At 42.5% G+C, this 23,916-nt stretch overlaps 1 protein-coding gene across 1 annotated transcript in view; it reads left to right on the forward strand.

Annotated features, from left to right (window-relative positions):
* Positions 1 to 23,916, forward strand: part of NUBPL (NUBP iron-sulfur cluster assembly factor, mitochondrial) — an 80,882-nt gene that overhangs the window by 53,994 nt on the left and 2,972 nt on the right. Inside the window, exons 8-10 of the mRNA XM_063118893.1 lie at positions 888 to 973; positions 10,129 to 10,249; positions 15,554 to 15,636. Of these exons, the coding sequence (XP_062974963.1) occupies positions 888 to 973; positions 10,129 to 10,249; positions 15,554 to 15,636 (290 nt within the window). The remainder of the gene's footprint in view (positions 1 to 887; positions 974 to 10,128; positions 10,250 to 15,553; positions 15,637 to 23,916) is intronic.

Raw genomic sequence — 23,916 nt, forward strand, 5'->3', positions numbered from 1 at the left:
AATCATCCTTAATAGAGTTCATCTCTGAAAAGTGATTAGGTAAAAATTATACATTCTTCTTAAGTAGCGCTGCTTCTCAAGTGAGTTTCAGTCACATTTGCTGATTTTAATGATCAAAATAATTTCATACTTATCAATCCTGTTAATCCTGCAGAGGCAACACTGCTTAAGGGGAAAGAGTTTGATTCTTGCTCCTCAATGAGATTTCCACATATTTTGAAAAAAAGAAGAATCTTTTACTACGATTGAATAAATATGTTGGGAACCATTAGGGGATGGGATGGAAGGAGTAATATAAGAGAGAATGCTTATCCAAAACATGCTAGCAAGTTTCAGTATGTTGGTTAGGTGTATGTTGGTTCTAAAATAGAAAGTTAACACTACACATGCCTAAAATACAACTCCATTTTAAAAAAAATTGAATATAATTGAAGTTCCAGTAGTGTGAGAATAAAGATTTGATTTTAAAATTAATGGAGGGAATGGAATAGTAAATTCAATGTGTTGTATTCAGTCGTGGTTTTTCCTTGGTAGGAAGCACTTCTACTCACTCAACATTGGCCACCTGATTTTTGACAATTCCCTCTTAGCCATTTAAGCCCCACTCCCGAAAGCTGCTCCTGAGGGTTGGGGACTCTCCAGAATAAACCGGGAACGGTGTGGAGGGCTACAGTAGGCAGGGAGGATCAGGGGAAATCAGGTGCCCCAATGCACATCAATGGAAGTACTTTCTGCTAAACCAAAGCCACCATTAATCTTTAATTACAGTTCAATATTTTTAAACATGACATGATTTCTTCTAGGGAGTGAAATGCCCCAACTGAACTAAATAATAGTATTCCTAACAGTATTGATTGAAATGATGTTGCCTTTTTCTTTCTTTCTAGGAGCCGTGATTGTGTCCACGCCTCAAGATATAGCTTTATTGGATGCACGCAGAGGAACTGAGATGTTCAGAAAAGTAAACGTGCCAGTAAGCCTTTCCAAATACATGTTTGATGCTTCTAAATAATGGGTGTATTTTAAGCTGGGGAAGAGTGACCCAGGGCCAGATAGGTTCCTGAAAGATTTTTTATCTGGTCCCTGGTGGCCCTATCAAATTGTAATCAAGGGGCAGTAAAACATTTGCCTGCCATTTTATGTTAAGGGAAAGATTGCAGCTCAGTGGTAGATCACAGGCTTTGCATGTAAAAGGTTTCAAGTTCTATCTCTAACATCTCCAGGTAGGCCTCTGAAACCGTAGACAGCTGCATCCAGTCAGTGTAGGCTCTACTGAGCTGGATGGACCAATGGCCTGACTCACAGTTTTACTCATAAAGAACATTGTAGAAAATCCATAAGACCTGTTATTCTTTCTATTGGGATTTGTGTGTAGTTCTTTGGCCAAGCTTGGATGTCTTGCTCTGCAATTGGGAAGCCTTAAATGCTACATAAATGGCACCTGACCACTTGTACACGGCTATATTTATAGGGCGAAGTATGTTTATGACCTACCCAAATCCATATGAATAATATTGGCCTGAGAATATAGAAGTTGGTCATACCTGTTTTAAGATGATGTTTTCCACGTGTTTTAGTTTGTTGATAACATATTTTGGAACAAATCTGGTAGAATGCTATAAATAGCAGGTGACTCAGGATGAGAAAATAAAACTCTTTGAGAAATTAATTGTGGGTGTACTGCTTAGCTATACTAAAATTCAACCTTTGTAATCTGGAATATACTGAAGTGCAAATTAACCTGAAATTTGTCAGTTATACACCTACACATCACATATAAAGTTTTCTCATTTAGGTATTATTGAGCAAATCTATTTTCTATGTAAAGCATTTAAACTGCTAGCTGAACATCTATTTAGAGATGAAATTGTCATATCCTACTCTGGTCCCCAGTTCAGTTCCAGTGGCAGGGAAGGATGAAACCTGATGACCATAGAATCATAGAATAGTAGAGTTGGAAGGGGCCTATAAGGCCATCGAGTCCAACCCCCCCCCCCCCCCGCTCAATGCTAGGCATTGTACAAGATATTAATATTGTGAACTGCTGAGAGATTTTATTATATTCAGCTGTGTATTAATGCCACAGATAAATAAATAAGACATCTAGGGTAGCTAACAGTTGATGCTGACTCTGAGAAGTTTTAAGAGAATTTTCCAGATGGAACATCTAGGACAATAGCTAGTCTGATCCAGGGTATGTGTTATGAAAACAAGACTGAAAGTAGAAGCCTCAGGTATCCCACAACGTATATTCTTAAAGTTGAGACCTAAAGAAATGCCCCATTGAGACCTTGCTCCAGATGTGAAGTTGGACAGTGAAGATTCACTGGAATTGTTGGAAGATTTAAATTGGCAGCAGACGGTAGTAGAGTGAATTGAGGCACAGCACAGAAGGCAGAATATGTGACTTAACAGGGACTGCTCTACCATTAGGCAAGAGTGAGATGGACACCTCAGGCAATATATTTTTAATGTCATGAAAGGGCAGCAACTTTTTTATTTAATTTATTATGATTATATTTTTACTGCCAGGGAGGGTGAGAGAAGTTTGTGTAGTTTTCTGCTTCAGGTGCCAAAATAACATGTCTGGCCTTGGGTACTATGCACCTTGAATTGAAATGAAAGGGGGTTCTCTGCTTCAAGGAGCAAAATGTTTTCGGTCAGCACTGGTAATTTATGAAGAACATGAAAGATGGGAACAGTTTTGCTGGATTTTCTATTTAACAATTTGAACTTGGTGAGTCAGAATACCAGGCAATGAGGGGTTGGGGTTGGGGTGGGGAATTACACTAGTTGTGTAAAATTGTACAGTTGTCGTGAACTGCCCAGAGAGCTTTGGATATTTGGCAGTGTAGAAATGGAATAATTGAATGAATGAAATGTAAATGCTGAGAGAGTCCATAAAATTAACAAAAAAGCAAGACAAGTAAGATGAAGATATTGAAAATAAATTGAAAAATATAAGATTCTAATGCCTTGGACATTTAGAATGATTAGTCTATATCCTTATGGCTAAATGTGAATAAGATGAGTATAATAAAAAAGGATTGTGGAGTAACCCAGCAACTTCTTTGAGGCCAAAATTATTTATACGTACATTACCAGCAGTATACATGGCACTTTACCATGTTACATAAGCAAAAAAAAAAATAGGTCCCTGTCCTCAACAATACTACAGTCTCAAAGACACAATCATGAAAACAGCAAAGGTGTTTTGTGAAGAGAAAAGATTGCCCTAAAAGACTGCTCTGATATTTTGACCTGTTATCAGGCTTGGCTCAGGCTTTGACAAAGAAGCTTTGATATGAAACATAAAAAATAATGGCAGGTGATAACTTCTGTCAGAACTACTAATGGTTAAGCATGCTGTAATGCTTTAAAGCTCAATGAAATATGAAAAGGGGGGAAATGAAGCAAAGGAGGTGTTTGCTGTTTCTACAGTGCATTATACTTATACCATTGCTATTTAATCAAGAAAATGCTTAGTCAAAACCCATAAAAAGGCTGTTTCTCTTTTGCAGTTCTGCACAGAATTACTCAGAGAATTTGGTATCTGGGGCAGAACATTCCTGAGAACAAAACAAAAGTCTCGTTATGAAATAGCAAAGATTGAAAGTTAATGGGACCTCTTTGGTATACATATTGTAGCAAGTCGGTTACAGGGATTTGTACGCTGCTTGCTGGGTTTCTTTTCCCTGTTTCATATAAAGATGAAAACCTCTCAAGATAGAGATAAACAAATGATAAATAGGGCTGAGAGCTGAAGGGGAATAGTGTGTGTTTGTGTGTGTGTGTGTGTGTGTGTGTGTGCATGTACACTCTTGGTTCAGGGATTGCTGTGGGAGGGCTCAAATATGTTTACCAATTTAAGAAGTTCTGCCCTCGCTTTTAGTTTTGTTATCCTTGAGTGATGTCATCCTATAACCACATCTGGCTATATAGCATCATGACATCATCCCATTTACCATGTGAATATTTCCAGGAAGGACATGACCCAAATTATAAACTCAACTTTGAAGTAGCAGCATATTTGGTATACAATAGCATTGAGCAGGATTGAGGTGCGGGGAACAACGTACACAGCACTTGGGTTGTCTTCTGTGCCCACCTGAGACCCACTACTATTGACACAAAAATCGCAACAGGAAAACATTTGAGCACAGCCCTAATGGCAACGTGTAGCTAACTGGTATTCTTTGCCTAAGCTTACCTATAAGAAATAATTATTCTTCATCAGATGTATCATTAAGTTTCATTAAGCATAGTATCAATCATCTCTCTAAAGAGCTTTCTTGAAGAAATGCTGCCTATTCAACCATGGCAACTGTGGTATTGACTAAACTTTAGCTACGTGCAAAGAGTTCAGTTGTCTTCTCCTGAAGGCTGCAGCTCAGGCTGATAATGGTAGCAAGCATTCATATGGAATTAGAGCTGAACCCTCCCGAGTAAATTAATGCTGAGTATTCACTGGGCATTTTGATAGTCACGTGTGAATGTTTGACTTGACATAAGATGATGATTGATATTTGATTTCAGGGTTTAATATTGGACAACACCTGCCTGATCTTGTTTTAAAAACAAGCCTTCTGGTGGCAAAAAGCCCAGTTTCAAAGTACATGCAAAAAAAAAAACCATTCACACACTCAAGTTTACTATCTAAAATGGTTTAAAAATCCAATATTATTTGAAATAGACAACACATTGAAAATTCACCAACTGGCTAATAACTGAAAGGCCTGCCTAAACAAGTAACTTTGCAATGCTTAGGAAAAAAAATTCAGGGTTAGGTTATTTAAAATATTTCTTTCCACCTCTTCTATGCTTAATGGAAACCACAACATTGTAAAAATAGAACTTTAAAAAACACCATAACATAAAAAATATAGTAGCAGTCCTCTCTTGTCAGGACCCCTTCAACTCGCAAAAGACTCTCTCTCTCTCTCTCTCTCTCTCTCTCTCTGCTCCTCGTTTGCACAATTGCTTTGGAAGACTATTCCATAACACTGGAGGCAACAATCAAGAAAGCTTGGCTTCTTACAGGGACTGACCTGGTTTCCTGCAAAGGCTTTGGGTGCCCAGTATGAATACTGTATATTTTTGAACCTATTTTCTCTGGAAATAAATTCCCAGATGCACATTTTTATGCATTTTGGTATTTTCTTTGAGGTGAGAAAAAACATCACAAAATTTGGAAAGTGCAAAATCTAAAGAATACCTCCATTCCATTCTGCACATTAATCAAGGAGTTGAGTTTGTATCAGAATTTACAAAGTACAATTTCCCTAAGCATCCCTAAAAGAGGGAAGGGATCATGAAGAAGTACTTGACAGCATTTGATAGTGATATAGGAAATTGACTTGTACCAAATCAGACCATTGCTCCATCTAGGCCAGTAATGTCTACACTGACTGGGTGCAGCTCTCTAAGGTTTCACACAGTAGTTTTTCCAAGCCTTTTTTGCAGATACTAGAGATTGAATCTAGGACTTTTGCATGCAAAATATATACTCTACCACTGGGCTTATAACCTTTCCCCATTGTTAAGATAGAAGTGGTTTTATATTGTTGGAAAAACTGCGCAGATTCGCACAATCATGAAGGGAAAATAACCCACAGTGGTTTATTTTCCTTCCCCATGCATGCTGGTTGCAAGCCACCTAATTAGCATAATTACATTCATCAGACACGGGTTGTTGTGACATCTGAACCTAGTTGCGGGGTCATACCAACCCATGCCCAGTGATGGTAATTATGCTAATTAGATAGCTGGTGACCAGCACATTTAGGGAGGGAAAACAAGACACTGTAGCTAACTATCCCTCTGTGATTATCCGAACCCGGTTAGTGTCAGTGTTATTGGTATTTATATTTTATAATTGATAGTATTCGATGAATATTGAATGCCATTGCTTGATTTACAATATTTGATTTTACATTGGACTGTCAGTATTTATGATTTGGGACACTGGGAGGAGGAAAGTCAGCAGTGTTTTTTAAAAATAATAATCTTCTATACTTATACTCTCAGGCAGTTCCCTAAAAAATACTTTAAAACTCACAAAACCAGAAGTTATCAACTCTCCCCCTAGGGTCTTAATAAAACAAAACTTAAACATACTATTTTCTGCCTTCTGGTTTTTTGGTGACATCTCAATTCCTTACGTAAAACCCCAAAAGGTTTCTGATTGCTGTTAGCACGAGCACAGCAAAGCATATAGGGTTGGAATAAACAGGCACTCTAGAAAAATAGGGGTGTTGTTTTTTTAAAAAAGGGGAGTAGAATCTCATAATATGCAAACATACAATAATATAAGGTACTAAAAAGTCAAGACAAATAGTTGTTTGGTAATAAGATTCTAGGAGTTAAAGACCTTTTTTCAAAACTGGGTTCTGAGGCTCTAGCACCTTCATGAGTGTGGACACACGTTGTTCAGCGCAGTGGAGCACGAACAGCCAGTAATCCCAATCTGGGTCCAGTTTTGGGTTTTCCTGCAGATTTGACTTTGTTGGGCACCGGAGTCTGCCTTTTATAGGGAAAAGCTGTTGAGATGACTGCTCCTCTGGTCATGAGAACCTATTTTTCAAAAGGGCCAAGGAGTAAGGCCTGGGAAAAGCCAATCACAGAAATTATGCTAATATGCCCTCCAACGCCATGCAAATGTTAGCTAAGTGTTGAGTGATGAGAAAAATTAGGAATTGTGTGATGGGAATTAAGGATTTCCTCTAAAGGAATTACAGGACAATTCAAGGCTAACTGAGAACTGGATTGAAATGGGGGAGGAGGGATGTGGTGCTGAATATGTGACAAATACACACCATATGAAAGAATGCATTGCAACAAGAGGTGTGTTTGACAGTTTCTATTGCAGCCATTTGCCCCAAATGTGAAAACTAGTTTTAAACAGGAAAAGCAGCTTGCTCATTCAGCCAGGTAAATAGTTGGAATGAAAACTGCTAAAACACCTCTGCTCCATGCATATGGCTGCATAGAATTGCAGACTTAGTCTTGCATGCCTGTGAAGAGCAGTGGTGAAACCGGTCAGCTTTGGATATTGTGCTGACAATCACACTTCTTTCCCACTTCTGAGCTGCCTGTGCAAGAGTTTGCACAGCCTATCCTTACACCAGCCTTCTCCAACCTGGTGCCCTCCAGATGTTTTTGACCTCAACTCCAATGAGCCCCAGCCATTATCGCCAATAGTCAGGAATTATGCATGGTGCGGAGAATGTGGATAGGGAGATATTTTTCTCCCTCTCTCAAAATATTAGAACTCGGGGTCATATCTTGAAGCTGATTGGTGGGAGATGCAGGACAGATAGAAGGAAGTACTTCTTCACACAGTACATAGTTAAACTATGGAATTCACTTCCACAAGATGTAGTGATGGCCACCAATTTGGATGGCTTTAAAAGGGGGTTAGATAAATTCCTGGAGGAGAAGTGTATCAATGGCTATGAGTCCTGATAGTTATGTGCTACCTCCAGTATCAGAGACAGTAAGCCCATGTACACTAGTTGCTGGAAAAGGTGCTATTGCACCCATGCCCTGCTTGTGGGTTCCTGATTGACAGCTGGTTGGTCACTGTGTGAACAGAGTGCTGGACTAGATGATTCCTTGGTCTGATCCAGCATGGCTCTTATGTTCTTATTTTGGGAGTTGTAGACTAAAGCGTTGGAGGGCACCAGGTAGAGGAAGGCTACTCTTACTCCACTGGGAATGCTCAGTAGTGTAGATGGAGGAGTTGAAGCTAAGGAAAGTGTGGCTTGCCTGAGGCCACTTAGTGAATTTACCGCAGAATTGATAGTTCCACCAGATTTGCTTTTGAGGACTTTACAAAATGATGCCACAGGAGACTAAAATGTTGATGGGACAAATGGGCTTGACTTCTACTAAAATTCTTACTACAAAATGTCTGCTGCCCTAGACTTCAATTATCTGCTCGTGTTACTCAGAACTACTTCCCACCATTCACCCTCTGATGGAGATAATTGTTTCCTTCCATAATTACACTGGGGACTTCCCAGCCCGAAGTCTTAGATGCAAGGCTACACCATACTGTGACTGTTTGCAAAAGGCAACATTGCCAAAGATAAGATGTACCATCCTTAGATTACCTCATAGGAAATTTGCTTGAATTTTGGCATTGGTAACAGGGATGAATGCCCAGTGTTACATCTACACACAATCTAAATAATGCATACAACTAACTGTCTTCAGCTTAGTAGGTATCCATAAATCAGCCTTTTTGGAACGTTTTTTTTTCTTTGCTTATAGCCCTATGTATGTGGGGGAACTCATATTTGAATTTGGCAAGTACAGCACATATACGGTATGTGTATTTAGTAGACATATTATTGTAAGCTCCACTCAAAAGTATATGAGACTATGGGAACTTAACATTTTGGATAAATAGGCTTTGTATGAAAGCTTAGAGTGCTGTTTTGAATGTTTTTCTAAGCTTGGGGAAAGAGGAAGGAAGCCCTAGTGTGCAGAAGTTGGTTTGAGTGATGAATAAAATATAATTAGCTTTTTCTTCTTCCTCATTAAGAGAAGAAGAATCAATGTTATATGCAGTCTAGTTAACATTCTTGACAGGTTCTCTAAGTTAACTCGATCTGTCTAGCATTTAAGAGGGTACATCTAATATAACTTTGTCGCTTTATGCCTTATGTAATTATTTCTATTGTTTGATCTTTAATGTACCTTTCCTCTTCAGAGAGAATAGAAAATTGTGGTTCATTCCCGCTTGCCCTGTAAACAGCCAATGAAACACATTTTTAAGGGCAAAGTTATTGTTATGGGCTGTGTTTTTCAAAGATTTCCTTTAGCTTTGGCATGACTTGACTACTAATTCTAATTTAAAGGGCAGTCAAGGCAACAAATCACCTCATTCATTTAGCACATATACTTGGGGGTAAGCTGCATTGGACTTAGTGGGACTTACTTTTGAGTAAAATGTATATAGAATTACAGTGTTATAAATGGTCACGTCACACCTCCATGCAGAGTGGAAAGAGGTTGAAACTTGTTTGCTCATAGCCATTTGAAGAGCAGACTGAGAGACCTGGAAAGTTGGCAGGTTTGAATTTGAGAGAAAGTAGCTCTAACTCATTAGAGCTTGAGGCTTTGCATGGCTACTGTTATTTCTGGATATGCAGTTCCTTGGAATTGGCAGCACTCACTGATTTTCTTCCTTCCTGCTCAATCTGAATGTTTTGTTAATAAACAAGTAGTTACTAGAACTCTTCCCCCCCCCCTCCTCAAAAAACAAACAAACAAACAAAGTCTGCCTGCAAATGTCTTAATTGGTGAGGGAGTGGTGGGTGCAGTTCTCTCTCTCTCTCTCTCTCTCTCTCTCTGTGTGTGTGTGTGTGTGTGTGTGTGTGTGTGTGTGTTGCATCCATTATATATGGATTCATTATATGTAATAGCACATTTCATTATCCTGTTCATGATGCCAAATTGTGAAATGGAGGGACAAGAAGAATTTCTCCCTTGTGTAAGACTTGCTTGTTACAACAGCTTCACCAGCTACCAGTTTGTTTCCAGGCGCAATTCAAAGTGCTGGATATGAACTATAAAGCGCTATTGAGGCCAGGCTACCAAAAAGACTGCCTTCTCCCGTACGAGCCTGGCTGGGTTTTAAGATCTTTGTGGGAGGCCCACTGCTATTGAAGGCACGTTATTAGGTGAGGACGCGGAAGAGGGCCTTCACAGTGGCTGCTCCCAGGCTCTGGAATTCTATGCAAAGTGAGGCTAAGTTGGAGATCTCTCTTGTCCTTCTGCCAGAAGGCAAAGCTGTTTTTTATTTAGCCAGCATTTGTCATGTAGGCTGGTCCACTGCTGAACCGGGTTGACTGCTGTTCATTTCTTTTATTGATGTGTTTTTAATTGCGTTTTTAATTTATTTTAATTTATCTCGGTTTTATTATTAGCTGCTTTGAGTGCCATTTTTGATGGAAAGCTAGGATAGAAATTTAGTAAATGAATGAGTTTTCGCTGCAATTTAGTCAGACTTTTCTTCTGTGTGTGCAATACTTTTCGTTTATTTCTATAAAATTGGAGGTAACAACCACTTTACTTATTTTTATATAGTACCTTCCCCCCCTCCTTTTTTCAATTTACCAGGTTTTAGGGCTTGTTCAAAACATGAGCGTTTTCCAGTGCCCAAAATGCAAACATGAAACCCATATTTTTGGAGCTGATGGCGTGCAGAACCTAGCCACCAATCTTGGTCTGGATGTTTTAGGTAAGAATATAGTGATTTTAAAATACTTATTTTAAATAATAGTAGTTATAAGAAAGTGGGATGCAATCTCAAGTTCTTGGTTGTTGTTTGGTCCCATTGAAATACATGAATACCCAACACTTAACTCTAACCAGTTAGAAATCTGCATTATGCTGCCACACATTGTGTTCATGGCTATGATGCTATATGGAAGGTAATTCAATATATATTTATTTCACCTTGGTCCTTCACATCTGCTGTTTTCAGTTGCACTTAGTATCATATGCAGGTGCTAGTATTTCCCTCTCTAATAATTGAAGTTCTGTTGGATTTGCATCTAGTACGTCACAGGCACTTTTTCTAATGAAACTGTGTTCAGTAGGCACAGCAAGCTAGTGCAAGCTATCCTGCCACCTGAGGCAGGAAATCACAAATGCTCCACCACTGCCACTGCATCACCTCCATTCCTGCCACCATATCAATCCCTCATTGCCGCTGCTACCTATCCCCCCCCTCACCACCTGTGATATAGGTGATTTCCCGGGATACTCCTCCCACATTGCCTGACTCAGAGAAAGGATCTCCTTGGAGTCAGGCATCTGGACCTGAATGGCTCTCTGAAGAGCCAATGTGGTGTAGTGGCTAAAGTGTTGGACTGGGAGTCAGGAGATCCAGGTCCTAGTCCCCACTAAGCCATGGAAACCCACTGGGTGACTTTGGGCCAGTCACAGACTCTCAGCCCAACCTACCTCACAGGGTTGTTGTTGTGAGGATAAAATGGAGTGGAGGAGGAGGATTACGTATGCTGCCTTGGAGGAAAAAAGGCAGGATACAAATGTAATAATAATAATAATAGCCACCACTTTTTCTCATTGATGTGGCTCTTCAGAAAACACGGCCACCCTCTGGATTGCTCTGAGAGGATCCCCAGAGCAAGTAGAAGGTGGATGACTGCTCTGGAGAATTGGCCACTTCTTTGCTGCAGAACTTGCTCCACCGGCCTTGCTCTCTTGCTGTGGCAAACGCCACAGAGACAGAGCAGCAGACGGGGCCTTCTGGAGCAAGCAGTGAAATGTTGTCTTGTTGGAGCAAAGCAGTGGCCAGAGAGGGGATCCTTCAGGCAGGAAGGACAGCACATTATTCACCCCTTCCTCTGTGCCACAGCCTGAGCTGGGGATTCATGTCATCCTCGTGAGGGGTGAATCCCCCGCCTCAGGTTGTGGAGCAGGAGGAGGGGCAAATGATGCGCTCTCCTTTTTGCCAGGAGGATCCCCTGCCCTGCCTGGCGGTAGCAGGCCCCAAGTTCAATCCACAGCATCTCCAGGTATGTCTGGAAAACTTCCGGCTAGTCAGTGCCAACAATACTGCGCTAGATAAATCAATGATCTGACTCAGTGTAAAAGCTGCTTCCTATGTTCCGAATTAGCTGTCAGTGCTATGAAGTAGTTGTAATCACCTGCTAACCACTTCAGATTTCTCACTTCTCTTTAAAGGCTGTAATTTTCATTTTTTAAACATCACACTACATTTCTAGAAAGGATTTCTCACCAAATTAAAATTAAAATAAACACTCCTCTATCATTTATGCAGTCTGTGTATTCCAGTTTCCCAGGGAAGGGTTTGCTGAATGGTATAGCCCCTGCTTTGCATGTCAGGCATCTCCAGGTAAGACAGAAAATTTCCTGCCTGAAACCCTGGAGAACTGCTGCCAGTCAGAGTCAACTGTACTGCACTAGATGGTCCGATGGTCTGAATCGGAATAAGGCAGCTGCCTATATTCTTATGAAGAGCTGTAAGTGAGGTTTTACTCTGTCCTGTGGCCTTCAGCATATGACTGCCTCCTAAGAATGCATTTTAGAGCACACTACATTATTGGCCCTAATCATCATGCGCATTGTTACTACTTTGAAAGACATATATGTACTACATTGTCAATTTTTAAATCATCTCTGTGCACGTATCTTCAGTTTCTGAATCTCATCTGTTCAGTCATCCCTCCCTACACATTGGGAATGGGAGAATGCCCCAGAGACAATTGGGGTGGTCTTCCATTGCCTGAAAGGAAGGAGAGGAATTGTTGGCTGAATGAGAAGCAGGCTTCCAGATTCTTTAGCTGGAGTGGGTTGGGGTGGGTTGGGGTGAGGTAGGCCTTCCCAGCTAAGTTACTAGTGAGGGGAGCAATGCAGTTATAGCTGGGAGGAGATGCATTGGGGCAGTTTGGCTACGAAAATCTGCCCTTCCATACTGATGAAATGAACAGTCACTTAGATCATTTTCCGTTCTCTGTTGAAGCTGTTGATGTTTCAGGTGTAGGTTGATAATGTAATATAAAAAGCATATACCTTAATTAAGCTGGTAAATGAGATAATTCGGCTATGGGGCGGTATATAAATGTAATAAATAAATAAATAAACAAATGTAATAATTGTATTGCTAATGATATATATTTTCATGTACTGCTATAATTGCATTGGTTCATACAGATTATTAATTAAGAACAGGGAAGTTGATTCCGCAGAAAGCTTCATAGAAACATCAGATTTTGACAGCTACCTACCAGAGCAAGGAAATCCGTAATTAAAAGTACACAGTTGGGTTGGCTTAGCTGTCTGCTGAAAAAGTAAAGAGGATTAGTGCCTGGGACCTTGTTTCAGCCTTGAGTTGTACTGACCACCAGTGGGAAGTCTCCAGTGGCAAAGCTTCCCACAATTAGAGACAATTCATTGTTCTTTTATCATGCACCAACGTACTTGAAAGCAAATAATGAGTGAGCAGTGACCATCCATTGGGTGCAAAATGAGATGGTCTTGCCATGCGCTCTAGTATGGAAAAGTATGAAACACAAATAAGACTTTGCAGGCACTGGTTTTAGGCAATGGAGCATTTTGAACAGCTGGGAGAGTGAGGCTTTTTAAAAACATCGAGACTGGGTGTCAATATTTTTCATGCTCCACAGATTACACTTTCTTCCCACTTGAAGCTAAAGCCCCATCTTCCACTTATAACAAATTTCGTGTAAAAAACAGATACATGATCTAAGGCATCCGCCGAGGGTGAACGAAAGGTTGAATTGCTGCAGAATCCTAGCTATCTTTTGACAGCTGGGATGGAGCTGATGTATTCCTGAGCCTGTCCTTCCTTGGAACAAAGCTCCAAGTTTCTTTTGACAGTGGGCCGACTTGTAGCCTGGGATGCTGCATCTGCTGTGGAAGTGCCCGCAACTCCTTGTGCTACCTCAGCAAATTTAAAAGCAGATTTTAGTTATTTATGGTATTTTTTAAATCCAGCCAATGACAAGCAATCTCTGGGCGGGTTATGAACGAATGAATGAAATACAATACAAAATGACAAACAGCACACAAATAGATAAATATATATTATCAGCCATAAAAAAATCTAGAAACTAAGTCTTCAAAATGCCTGGGAATAAAGAAAGACCTTTGCCTGGCACCCAAAAGATAACAGTGTAGGCACCAGGCAAGCCTCTTTGGGGAGAGTATTTCATAAACGGCACCACAACTGAAATAGGTCTCTCTCTTGTAGCCATCTAATGTATATAAAGCAGTATCAGTGGATTGCAACTCTGGCAGTGATAAGCACAGTTTGCTTTAGCATAGCAATTAATATATCTGTGGAGGAGACTTGGGGCATGTCTACATCTCCCGGCATTCCGGAAGGGAGTGGGGAGGATCTTGTGATATGCTGTTCGTGAGATCCTCCCTCTGCGTTCATACGCGGCGCGTGATATCCAGGGAGAAAGGAGGGAGTTGCGCGCGCCATTTTTTTTAAAAAAAGACAGGACCGGAAGTGGACCTGCGCTCCAGCGCAAAAGTTTTTTTTTTTTAAAAAAAAAGCCCTGACCTTGCTCCACTCCCGATGGGCACGGAGCGATTGAAGAGCTCCGTGCCCTGTGCCTGGTTCCCATCTCCTTGCATTTACTTGCGAGGAGCTGGGATGAAACCGGGACGGCCGCCCACACCTCCTGCGGTCTTGGGACGATCCTGGACCGCGGGAAAAAATGAGAAAAAAGGGTATGACAATATCCCAGGGAAATGGAGGGATCATCCCTCCATGCTAGTGCAACATCAGGACCAGTAATACTAAGAAGAGGGCCTTTTCTGTTGTAGCACCTCAGGTGTGGAATGAGCTTCTCAGAGAGGGTTCAGTGCCAGCTGAAAACCTTTTTATTATCCCCAAGCTTTTTAATTTGTCAGTTTCTATTGTTTTAAATACGTTACTGCATTTTAAATATTATTTTGCTTTTCATTTTTATTTTACACATTATTGTACACTTTAAACTTTAAAGTTGTATATTATTGTGTTGTATTTTATGGTTTTAATTGTTGTGGGCCACCAGCAGAGCTTCAGCTATTGGGTGGTAAAGAAATGTAATAAATTAATAAATAAATCTTTAAGTTGTGGTCTCTACAACTAAATAGTGAAGAGAAGTACTTATTTCTATCTCTCATATTATGTTTAAACCGGATTTTATATCATCATTGCATATTTTATAATTGTTGAAATCTAAAAAGTTGTGTTTTTTTTTAAATGAGACTGTTATGCTTTTTTAAAAATTTATTTCCGTGGGAATCCCCTGCTGATTAGAAAAGCACAATATACAGTTAACTGTTGGGAGGGGAAATTAATTGAATATGTTACTAGCACATAATTAAATCAGTAGTTCTCTAATAACAATAACACTTCCTTTCATTTTGGCAATTAAATATTTAAGCATGTATTTGAATATTGATTAGGATGTTACACCACTGGAAATCAGTAGGGAATGAACTACAATACTGAAGGAATAATGTGATGCGTGAATAAGCTGTGAACTAGAACAATTTACTGTGGACTTATTTTTATGTGCATGCAAAGCATTTTGCTTGATTTTTGGTGGTAGCAGGGCCCCCCAAACTCTGCAATGCACCCTACAATTCCTTCAAAGTCAGCTTGTGGCTTCAAAGTAGAATGAACATTGTTACGTTGAAAAAAAAATGGGATGACCAATGTTGTTGCATGCAGATCTGGCATGCTTTCTTTTATAACTATAAATAGGTCATCTATGACTTTTTTCTTCCAACTGTTGGGTGATTTTTAGCAAACAAGGAAGGAGACGCTCTGCTTTTGAAGAGGATTGCAAATTAACTGTTGCTCTATTAAAAAAAAAGGTTCCATTGATTTTGGCTGTGCTAGTTATTCCATCTGATTTTCATTTCAGATGCTAATTGCTGTACTAAATATGATTTCAAGTAACTTCAACGCTAATTTAATTAAACACATGTATATAATACTGAGCCTTCGTGTCAATTTATGTTCTTAATACAGGTGACATTCCACTACATGTTCACATAAGAGAGACATCTGATGCTGGCAAACCTATTGTGGTTTTACAACCCCAGAGCAATGTGGTGAGTTTAATGTAGTAACCTTGGTTTTTTTAAAGTTCTTCTTCGTGGTCTCTATGCATCACACATATGGGCTTTGCGCCTGCGCAGAGACCAGACCGGAACCTACTATAGCTGAGTGGAACGTTTTTGGCGGGAACCCCTCCCCCCACGCTACCGCGCATGTCCATGGGGTTCCCGCCCTTACCTCAGTTCTTCGTCGTCCGCCGTTGTGCATAGACCAGCTTAACCGAACCTCTAGCGTTTTTCTAGTTAACTTACTTAATCTTTTCTTTAAACCTGTTCATCCTTCAATCTTCCTAATTCTTCTTACTTCTTTCTTATCTATATATAAAAAAAAAAAAAAAAATTTAATTGTAGATAGTTTTTCCCTCAGCGACTTCGGTCGCCTGAGGCCCGTATGGCAACGAAAGCCCCATTTAGGAAGTGTGTAAGGTGTGGGGCGAAACTTCCGCCGACGGACGGACACTCTCTTTGTCTCGTTTGTTTGGGAGAAGGACACGTTGTGGAGGCCTGCCACCACTGTATGTCGTTTACGAAACAAACTAGGAAACATAGAGCCGATAGACTTCGTTCTATATTGTGGGAAAAAGCTCTCAAGGCTACTGAGGCTCCCAGTATGGAAAAAACGGCAGTTGGTAAGTCCGTTACTGAAAAGACGGCAACCCGTAAGCCCGTTATCGACAAACCAGCAGACCGCGGCACTGAGGTGCAAGCCAGAGCTCATAGGGCACAGATACCCCTCACGCCTGGCCGGTCTTTGACGAGTTCTATGGCTAAGAAGATTTCAAAGAAAGCCAGAACTCCTAAACCTTCTTCGGAGCTGGAGAAGAAGAAGAAGAAGAAGAAAAAGAGGGACGCTGAAAAATCCACCTTAGCGTCACCTCGAGCGGCGGAGCCGGTTAGGAGTCATTCCACGCCTCCCATTGCTCCGACCGCGTCGATGTCGAGGCCTCCCTCGGCATCGAGATCTCAGTCGGTACCGATGGCCACGGTACCGACACGCCCACTCAGCCTTTCGGAGGGCGAACTAAGAGATTCCGCGTCAGCGGCTTCTTTCCAACAGCCTACAAGGCCTCAAACGTTGCAGGGATTAATCCCACTACAACCATCTCCAAGATTTACACCTCGTCGTGAATGGGACGGAGCTTCTAGATACTCCGATCCTCAGCCAAGATATGAAGACTATGAATGGGACCGATATCGTCCCCAGCGCTACTTTCCGGATCGGCAGAGTCCCCGGGAAGGTTACTATGCGCAACCACCACCTATGACAAGGATGTGCCGATTGCCATTACCTGCATCGCCTGACCATCAGACATCGAGGGTGTCTACTCCTCGACACCGTATGCAACCTTCGGCATCGACCGAGGCAGTTCCCACGGTACCAACAGACCAACTTCAGTTACAAGTGGTTACGGTGTCTTCTCCTGAGCAAGACTACCCGTCAGACTCGGAATCGAGGGTGTCTGCAACTCCAACGATGCCCTCGCCGGAGGATGAGGTTCACGAGAACGACCCTTCCTCTCCGTCGGACGATATGGTCAGGTTCTCTGACCATATGCTTAGGATGTCACAGGCATTAGGACTAGATATCCATCAAACGGATGAATCGGTTGTGGATCCCATTTATGATGTGTTCCAAACTACTACCAATCAAAGACTGGCTATCCCCATTCCACATGCATTAAAGCAAACTGCCCAAGAGTCTTGGAAGACACCTGCTGTGACTCAGGCTACATCTAAGAGATTAGAGACTCTTTATCGAGTCCAGGAGGAAGGCGCAAAATTTTTGGTTCAACATCCAAAGCCTAACTCCATAGTGGTTGAGTCAGCCCAAGGACAATCTCAAAAGGCACATTCGGCGCCGGTGGATAGGGAAGGGAGGAAATTAGACCAGACTGGCAGAAGGATTTATTCCTCTTCTTCCCTAGGCATTAGAGCATCATCATACGAAGCAACGATGGCGAGGTACCAGCTTTTCTTATGGGAAAAGATGGGTTCATTATGCGAACAACTTCCGGAGGACAAGAAGGAACTGGCGAGGGTATTTCAAAATGAGGCTTCAGCCATCGCCAGGCAGCAGTTATCCACGGCTCGACACCAAGTGGACTGCCATTCGAAGTCCATGATGGGCGCAATATCTCTAAGGAGACACGCGTGGCTCAGATCGGCTAATCTGAGCCATGAGACCAAGTGGAGGATAGAAAGTATGCCATTCGATGGCGAGGGACTTTTTCATTCTAACACCGATGAAACACTGGATTCCATCTACAAAGCCAGAACAACGGCTAAAAAGATGGGATTCACTGCTCCTCCACCTCAGTACAAGCCAAAGAGATGGATGAGACCGTCATTGCAACAGCACCAGCAATACCGGCCTCAGTACCAGCCTCAACCTCGGCAGCAGCAACAGCAGTTGCAAAGGAAGAGGCCATACCAGGGCCGATATCAACAAGACAAGAGGCAACCTGACTTTTCTAAAAAGCAGCGTGTTTGACTCTTCGGCCCCAGATCCACCCCCTTTTGCGAACCGCCTAGCACCCCGTTACCATCTATGGGAGTCAATTACAACAGACTCCTGGGTGCTCACTATCATCAACTCGGGCTATGCCATCGAGCTCGATGCCCTTCCTCCTTTTTCCGGCGTGAAAGTAACGACTCCATCCTCTCCTCTGCTGCTCGAGGTACAGACCTTGCTATCGAAGGGAGCCATCTCTCCTGTACCCGCAAAGGAACTCAATCAAGGATTTTTCTCTCGTTACTTCACGGTCCCGAAAAAAGATGGAGGTCTTCGACCGATCATGGACTTAAGACAACTGAACAAGTTCATCACCCCGAGGAAGTTCCGTATGACAACGGTCGCTTCAATTCTACAGCTTCTACAAAAAGGCGTTTGGTTCGCAGTGGTGGATCTGAAGGATGCGTACTTCCATATCTCCATCAGGAAGTCGCATCAAGCTTACCTTCGTTTTTCGATCGGTACATCCCAGTACCAATTCACCGTTCTTCCGTTCGGGTTGGCCACGGCACCGAGAGTCTTCACGAAGGTCATGGCGGTGGTATGCGCCCACCTAAGGCAGAAAGGCATTTATGTTTATCCGTACCTGGACGATTGGCTTCTCGTAGCGGACAGCAGCGAGGCGCTCCAGTCGGATATACTAACCACCCTCAACCTGTTGGACTCGTTGGGGCTGTGGGTCAACCACGAAAAGTCCATTTTGACTCCACGGCAGAGATTGGACTTCATAGGGGTAACCCTATCCTCTCGAGACGGGAGAGCATACTTACCTTCAACCAGGGCAAACACCTTGCAGCAGTTAGCCATCGACATCGAGAGCCGGCGGAAGGTATCGGCTTGGACAGTTCAGAGACTATTAGGCCTGATGGCAGCCACTACGGCAGTCATCAGGTTTGCAAGACTCAGAATGAGGGTATTGCAGGCCTGGTTTTTAAGAACTTTCGATCTCAGGCTCAATGCTCGACGAACTTATCTTTCGTTACCGAAGCAAGTCAGGGCATCGCTGAAATGGTGGTTCTCGATGTCGACTCTTCTCGAAGGCGTTCCATTCCAACAACAGGCGCCTTCGGTAACGATCACGACGGATGCATCTTTAGAAGGATGGGGAGCTCATTGCAACTCCCTTACTGCTCAAGGTCGTTGGCCTCGAGCCCAGAGAGAACAGCACATCAATCACCTCGAACTCATGGCTGTAGAAAATGCAATAAGAGCATTTGCACAGTTGATCGAGGGCAAGAATGTCTTGATCGCGACGGACAATACTACCGTGGTGGCATACATCAACAGGCAGGGTGGAACAAGATCACACCCTCTGAACCGGTCTGCACTCAGGATATGGAACTGGTGCATAAAGAGAAGGACTTACCTGACGGCGATCCATGTAGCCGGCAAGGAGAACGTTATTGCGGACTCCCTCAGCAGGTCCTTCCCTGTCGACCACGAGTGGGAACTCGACGCCGAGGTGCGGGAAAGCCTTTTTCTATACTGGGGCCACCCTTCTGTCGATGTCTTCGCTACCGAAGACAACGCAATTTGCGCCAAGTATTGCAGCAGGGCAGGAAGAGGAAAGCACTCTCTAGGAGACGCCTTCACAAGGACTTGGAGAAGAAATCTCCTGTACATGTTTCCTCCCTTCCCACTATTGACAAGGGTGCTAGCCAAGATCCAGAGGGACAACTCCAACTGCATCCTGATCACGCCGTGGTGGCCTCGACAGACGTGGTTCTCTCACGCTCTTCGGTTATCGAAGGGGAATTACATCAGGCTCCCGTCGACACCGAAGCTCCTGTCTCGACACCAGGGCAAGGTTCGACACGCAGATCTGTCGACCCTCAAGTTGACTGCATGGAGGATAACAGCCACTCCTCCTCTGGGATCAGAGTTTTGACTGTGGACCACATTATATTAGCAGCACTAAAGCCTTCCACAAGAAAGGCTTATGCGGCAAAGTGGCAAAGATTTCAGAACTTTGCTTCAAAAGATGGTCAAATACCAGAATCTTGCCATTTGTCTTTCATCCTCAATTATTTATTGACACTCTTCCAGCAAGGACTTAAGCTCGCATCCATCAGGGTTCACCTTGCTGCGATTACATCTTTTCACCAAGGTATAGATGGGTTTACACCTTTTACCCATCCAACAACCAAGAAATTTCTGAAAGGTCTGAAGAACACGATACCGACTGTGAAGAGTATCGTGCCACCATGGAGCCTGTCAGTTGTGCTGCAAGCACTGACACGCAAACCCTTCGAGCCTATGGCGTCGACAGACCTTAGGCTACTTACTTTAAAGACTGTCTTTCTAGTAGCCATTACATCGGCAAGACGGGCAAGTGAGCTTAGAGCTCTTAGGATAGATGTCCCATACACTATCTTTCATAAGGATAAGGTTGTGCTACGCACAGATCCAGCCTTCCTACCTAAGGTAGTGTCTACTTTTCATCTGTCCCAGCATATTACTTTGCCTGCCTTCTTCCCTAATCCAACTACACCTCTTGAGTCTTCCTTGCACACTCTCGATGTAAGAAGGGCTCTTGCTTTTTACAAAGACAGGACAGAGACATTTAGAAAAACAAAGCAACTGTTTATTTGTTATGGTGAGCCTTCTAAGGGACTCCCTGTCTCTTGCCAGCGGTTGTCACGCTGGATAGTGGAGACGATTGAATTGGCCTACTCTATCTCTAAATTAGAGTTGATGAAACCTGTGACAGCTCATTCCACCAGAGCTGTTTCAACATCGGTGGCTTTCACCAGAGGTGTTCCACTGACTGAAGTCTGTAGAGCCGCAACGTGGTCCACTCCATCCACGTTTGTCAAGCACTACAGTTTGGACACCCGTGCGAGGCAGGACTGCTCATTTGGGAGGACAGTGCTTTCGGAGATCTTCAGATGATGCACCAACCCACCTCCAAAGGTATGTCAGCTTGCTACTCGCCCATATGTGTGATGCATAGAGACCACGAAGAAGAAATGCAGGTTGCTTACCTGTAACTGTAGTTCTTCGAGTGGTCATCTATGCATTCACACAACCCACCCACCATCCCCACTTGGTGGTGCGAGACTTATAAATGACACTGTTTTATTGTGGAATGTACTTTACTTTATTTACACTCATGTTTATGGGGGCACAACGTCGGACTCCTGTAAACTGAGGTAAGGGCGGGAACCCCATGGACATGCGCGGTAGCGTGGGGGGAGGGGTTCCCGCCAAAAACGTTCCACTCAGCTATAGTAGGTTCCGGTCTGGTCTCTGCGCAGGCGCAAAGCCCATATGTGTGAATGCATAGATGACCACTCGAAGAACTACAGTTACAGGTAAGCAACCTGCATTTTCCGGTGGAGGGTGCGGAAGGCAGGATTGTGATTGGTTGTGTTTGTGTAACAGGATTTCAGCAGAGCACAATTCATTTTCACTTTGTTTATGACAGCACATGTGATTATTATCTCTGTGTATCTGTTTAATTACTGTTTAGAATAGGAGGCAACTCATAGAATCATAGAATCATAGAATAGCAGAGTTGGAAGGGGCCCACAAAGCCATCTAGTCCAACCCCCTGCTCAATGCAGGAATCCACCCTAAAGCATCCCTGACAGACGGTTGTCCAGCTGCCTCTTGAAGGCCTCTATTGTGGGAGAGCCCACAACCTCCCTAGGTAACTGATTCCATTGTCGTATTGCTCTAACAGTCAGGAAGTTTTTCCTGATGTCCAGCTGGAATCTGGCTTCCTTTAACTTGAGCCCATTATTCCGTGTCCTGCACTCTGGGAGGATTGAGAAGAGATCCTGGCCCTCCTCTGTGTGACAACCTTTTAAGTATTTGAAGAGTGCTATCATGTCTCCCCTCAATCTTCTCTTCTCCAGGCTAAACATGCCCAGTTCTTTCAGTCTCTCTTCATAGGGCTTTGTTTCCAGACCCCTGATCATCCTGGTTGCCCTCCTCTGAACACGCTCCAGCTTGTCTGCGTCGTTCTTGAATTGTGGAGCCCAGAACTGGACGCAATACTCTAGATGAGGCCTAACCAGGGCCGAATAGAGAGGAACCAGTACCTTACGTGATTTACTTCTATTAATGCAGCCCAAAATAGCATTTGCCTTTCTTGCAGCCATATCGCACTGTTGGTTCATATTCGGCTTGCAGTCTACAACAATTCCAAGACCCTTCTCGTTTGTAGTATTGCTGAGCCAAGTATCCCCCATCTTGTAACTGTGCATTTGGTTTCTATTTCCTAAATGTAGAACTTGGCATTTATCCCTATTAAATTTCATCCTGTTGTTTTCAGCCCAGCACTCCAGCCTATCAAGATCACTTTGAAGTTAAGAACCTTGCATATTAAGTAAGGGAAAAGGGGGAAATGGAATTAGATTTAACAGTTAGACTTTAAAGATTCCCCCCCTAGTTATTCATTGGTAGCTAAATAGCTGAAAGTATGAAGAGGAGTCCCAGTTCTTTCTAATGATGTATGGAATATTGAACCTGCACTACCTCACTAGGAAATGGAGGAACTTCTAAAATGGGAGACAATTGGAACTAACATTTTATGGTTTCAAAACATTCCAGTAAGGCAAAAAGCTTCCATATGAAGTTGGGAAGAAATAGATTTACGACTGAAAGTCTGAAGCTACCTGAGACGAAATCTAACTTGCCCACTACCTTCAAGCCTTTATGTCTAATGAGAGAATTTCCAGAAGTGAAAAAGTCCTTATAATTTTTTTTAATTTGCAACATATTTCTTAAGAAAACAAATTTTGAAGTGACAGCATTGTTGCTTGCTCTGCCTTATGGTGAGTGTTTACTCACTTGAAAATATGGGACCCATTTGTTTTCTTATTCTTTCAGTTGCCATTTAGCTGTTGCCGAAGTTTATAATTGCATAGTTTGGGTGTAAAGTTGCCCAGTTTGTAATATTCAAATATATTATGAATAAAATGTCATTTCCTTGAGATATTTTTATAGCTTAGATGGTAGAAATCCATGTTTGGGGGCAATTGAACAACTCTCTCTCTCTAAGCTAAGACTAGAGCCCAGGAACTGGATGCTGGAGAAAGAACAAGGGTCAATCGAAAATGGGGAGGAAATATATGATAAGATTTGGCTGACATTATTAAACAATTTTCCAAAGTCACTTGTAATTGCTGACCCGATTCTGGATCGAGATGGCCCATCACTAAATAAAAGCACCTGAAAGTCTGAAAACTATAGCAAGTTCCAAGATTCTCCTGTATAAGAAAAATTCCCACTAGTTGTTGCTGTGAAAATTCTAATGGAGGAAGAAGTTCTACCTGTGCTTTCTGTTAATTCAATTAGGAGAATTTCTGCTGGATTTTTGTCATATTCTATGTGTGCCATGCTGTGCTGAGTTGCTTGGTGATTCATGTTTGGCTCATGATACAGCTTTTGCTTGCAAACTTAGGAGCTATTTGCTTACACAGTGATCTGGTTCATACAATCTAAGCCATGGTGTCTTATTTAAATCACAGCACAATTTATTTAAAACCATAATCACCACCCAGGCCCAGTGTGTCATGTCTTCTGAACACAGGTGGCACGGCTTGCTGGAGGGGAAACAACTCTCCAATAACCCATGGGCTTATTTTGATCATGCGAATCAGTTCATAGTGGACCCAGACATGCAGAATGGCCTTTTCTGTACTTTACTGCTTCAGTTTCCACTTCTAGCATGGCAAATTACTTTCCAGTTTTAAACTGCCTTGCATCACTGGCTACGAAACTGCACCTATGAAAACTATAAAGGAAGCTGTGCT

Source organism: Elgaria multicarinata, chromosome 2 (assembly GCF_023053635.1).
Source record: "Elgaria multicarinata webbii isolate HBS135686 ecotype San Diego chromosome 2, rElgMul1.1.pri, whole genome shotgun sequence".
Taxonomy (NCBI): Eukaryota; Metazoa; Chordata; class Lepidosauria; order Squamata; family Anguidae; genus Elgaria; species Elgaria multicarinata.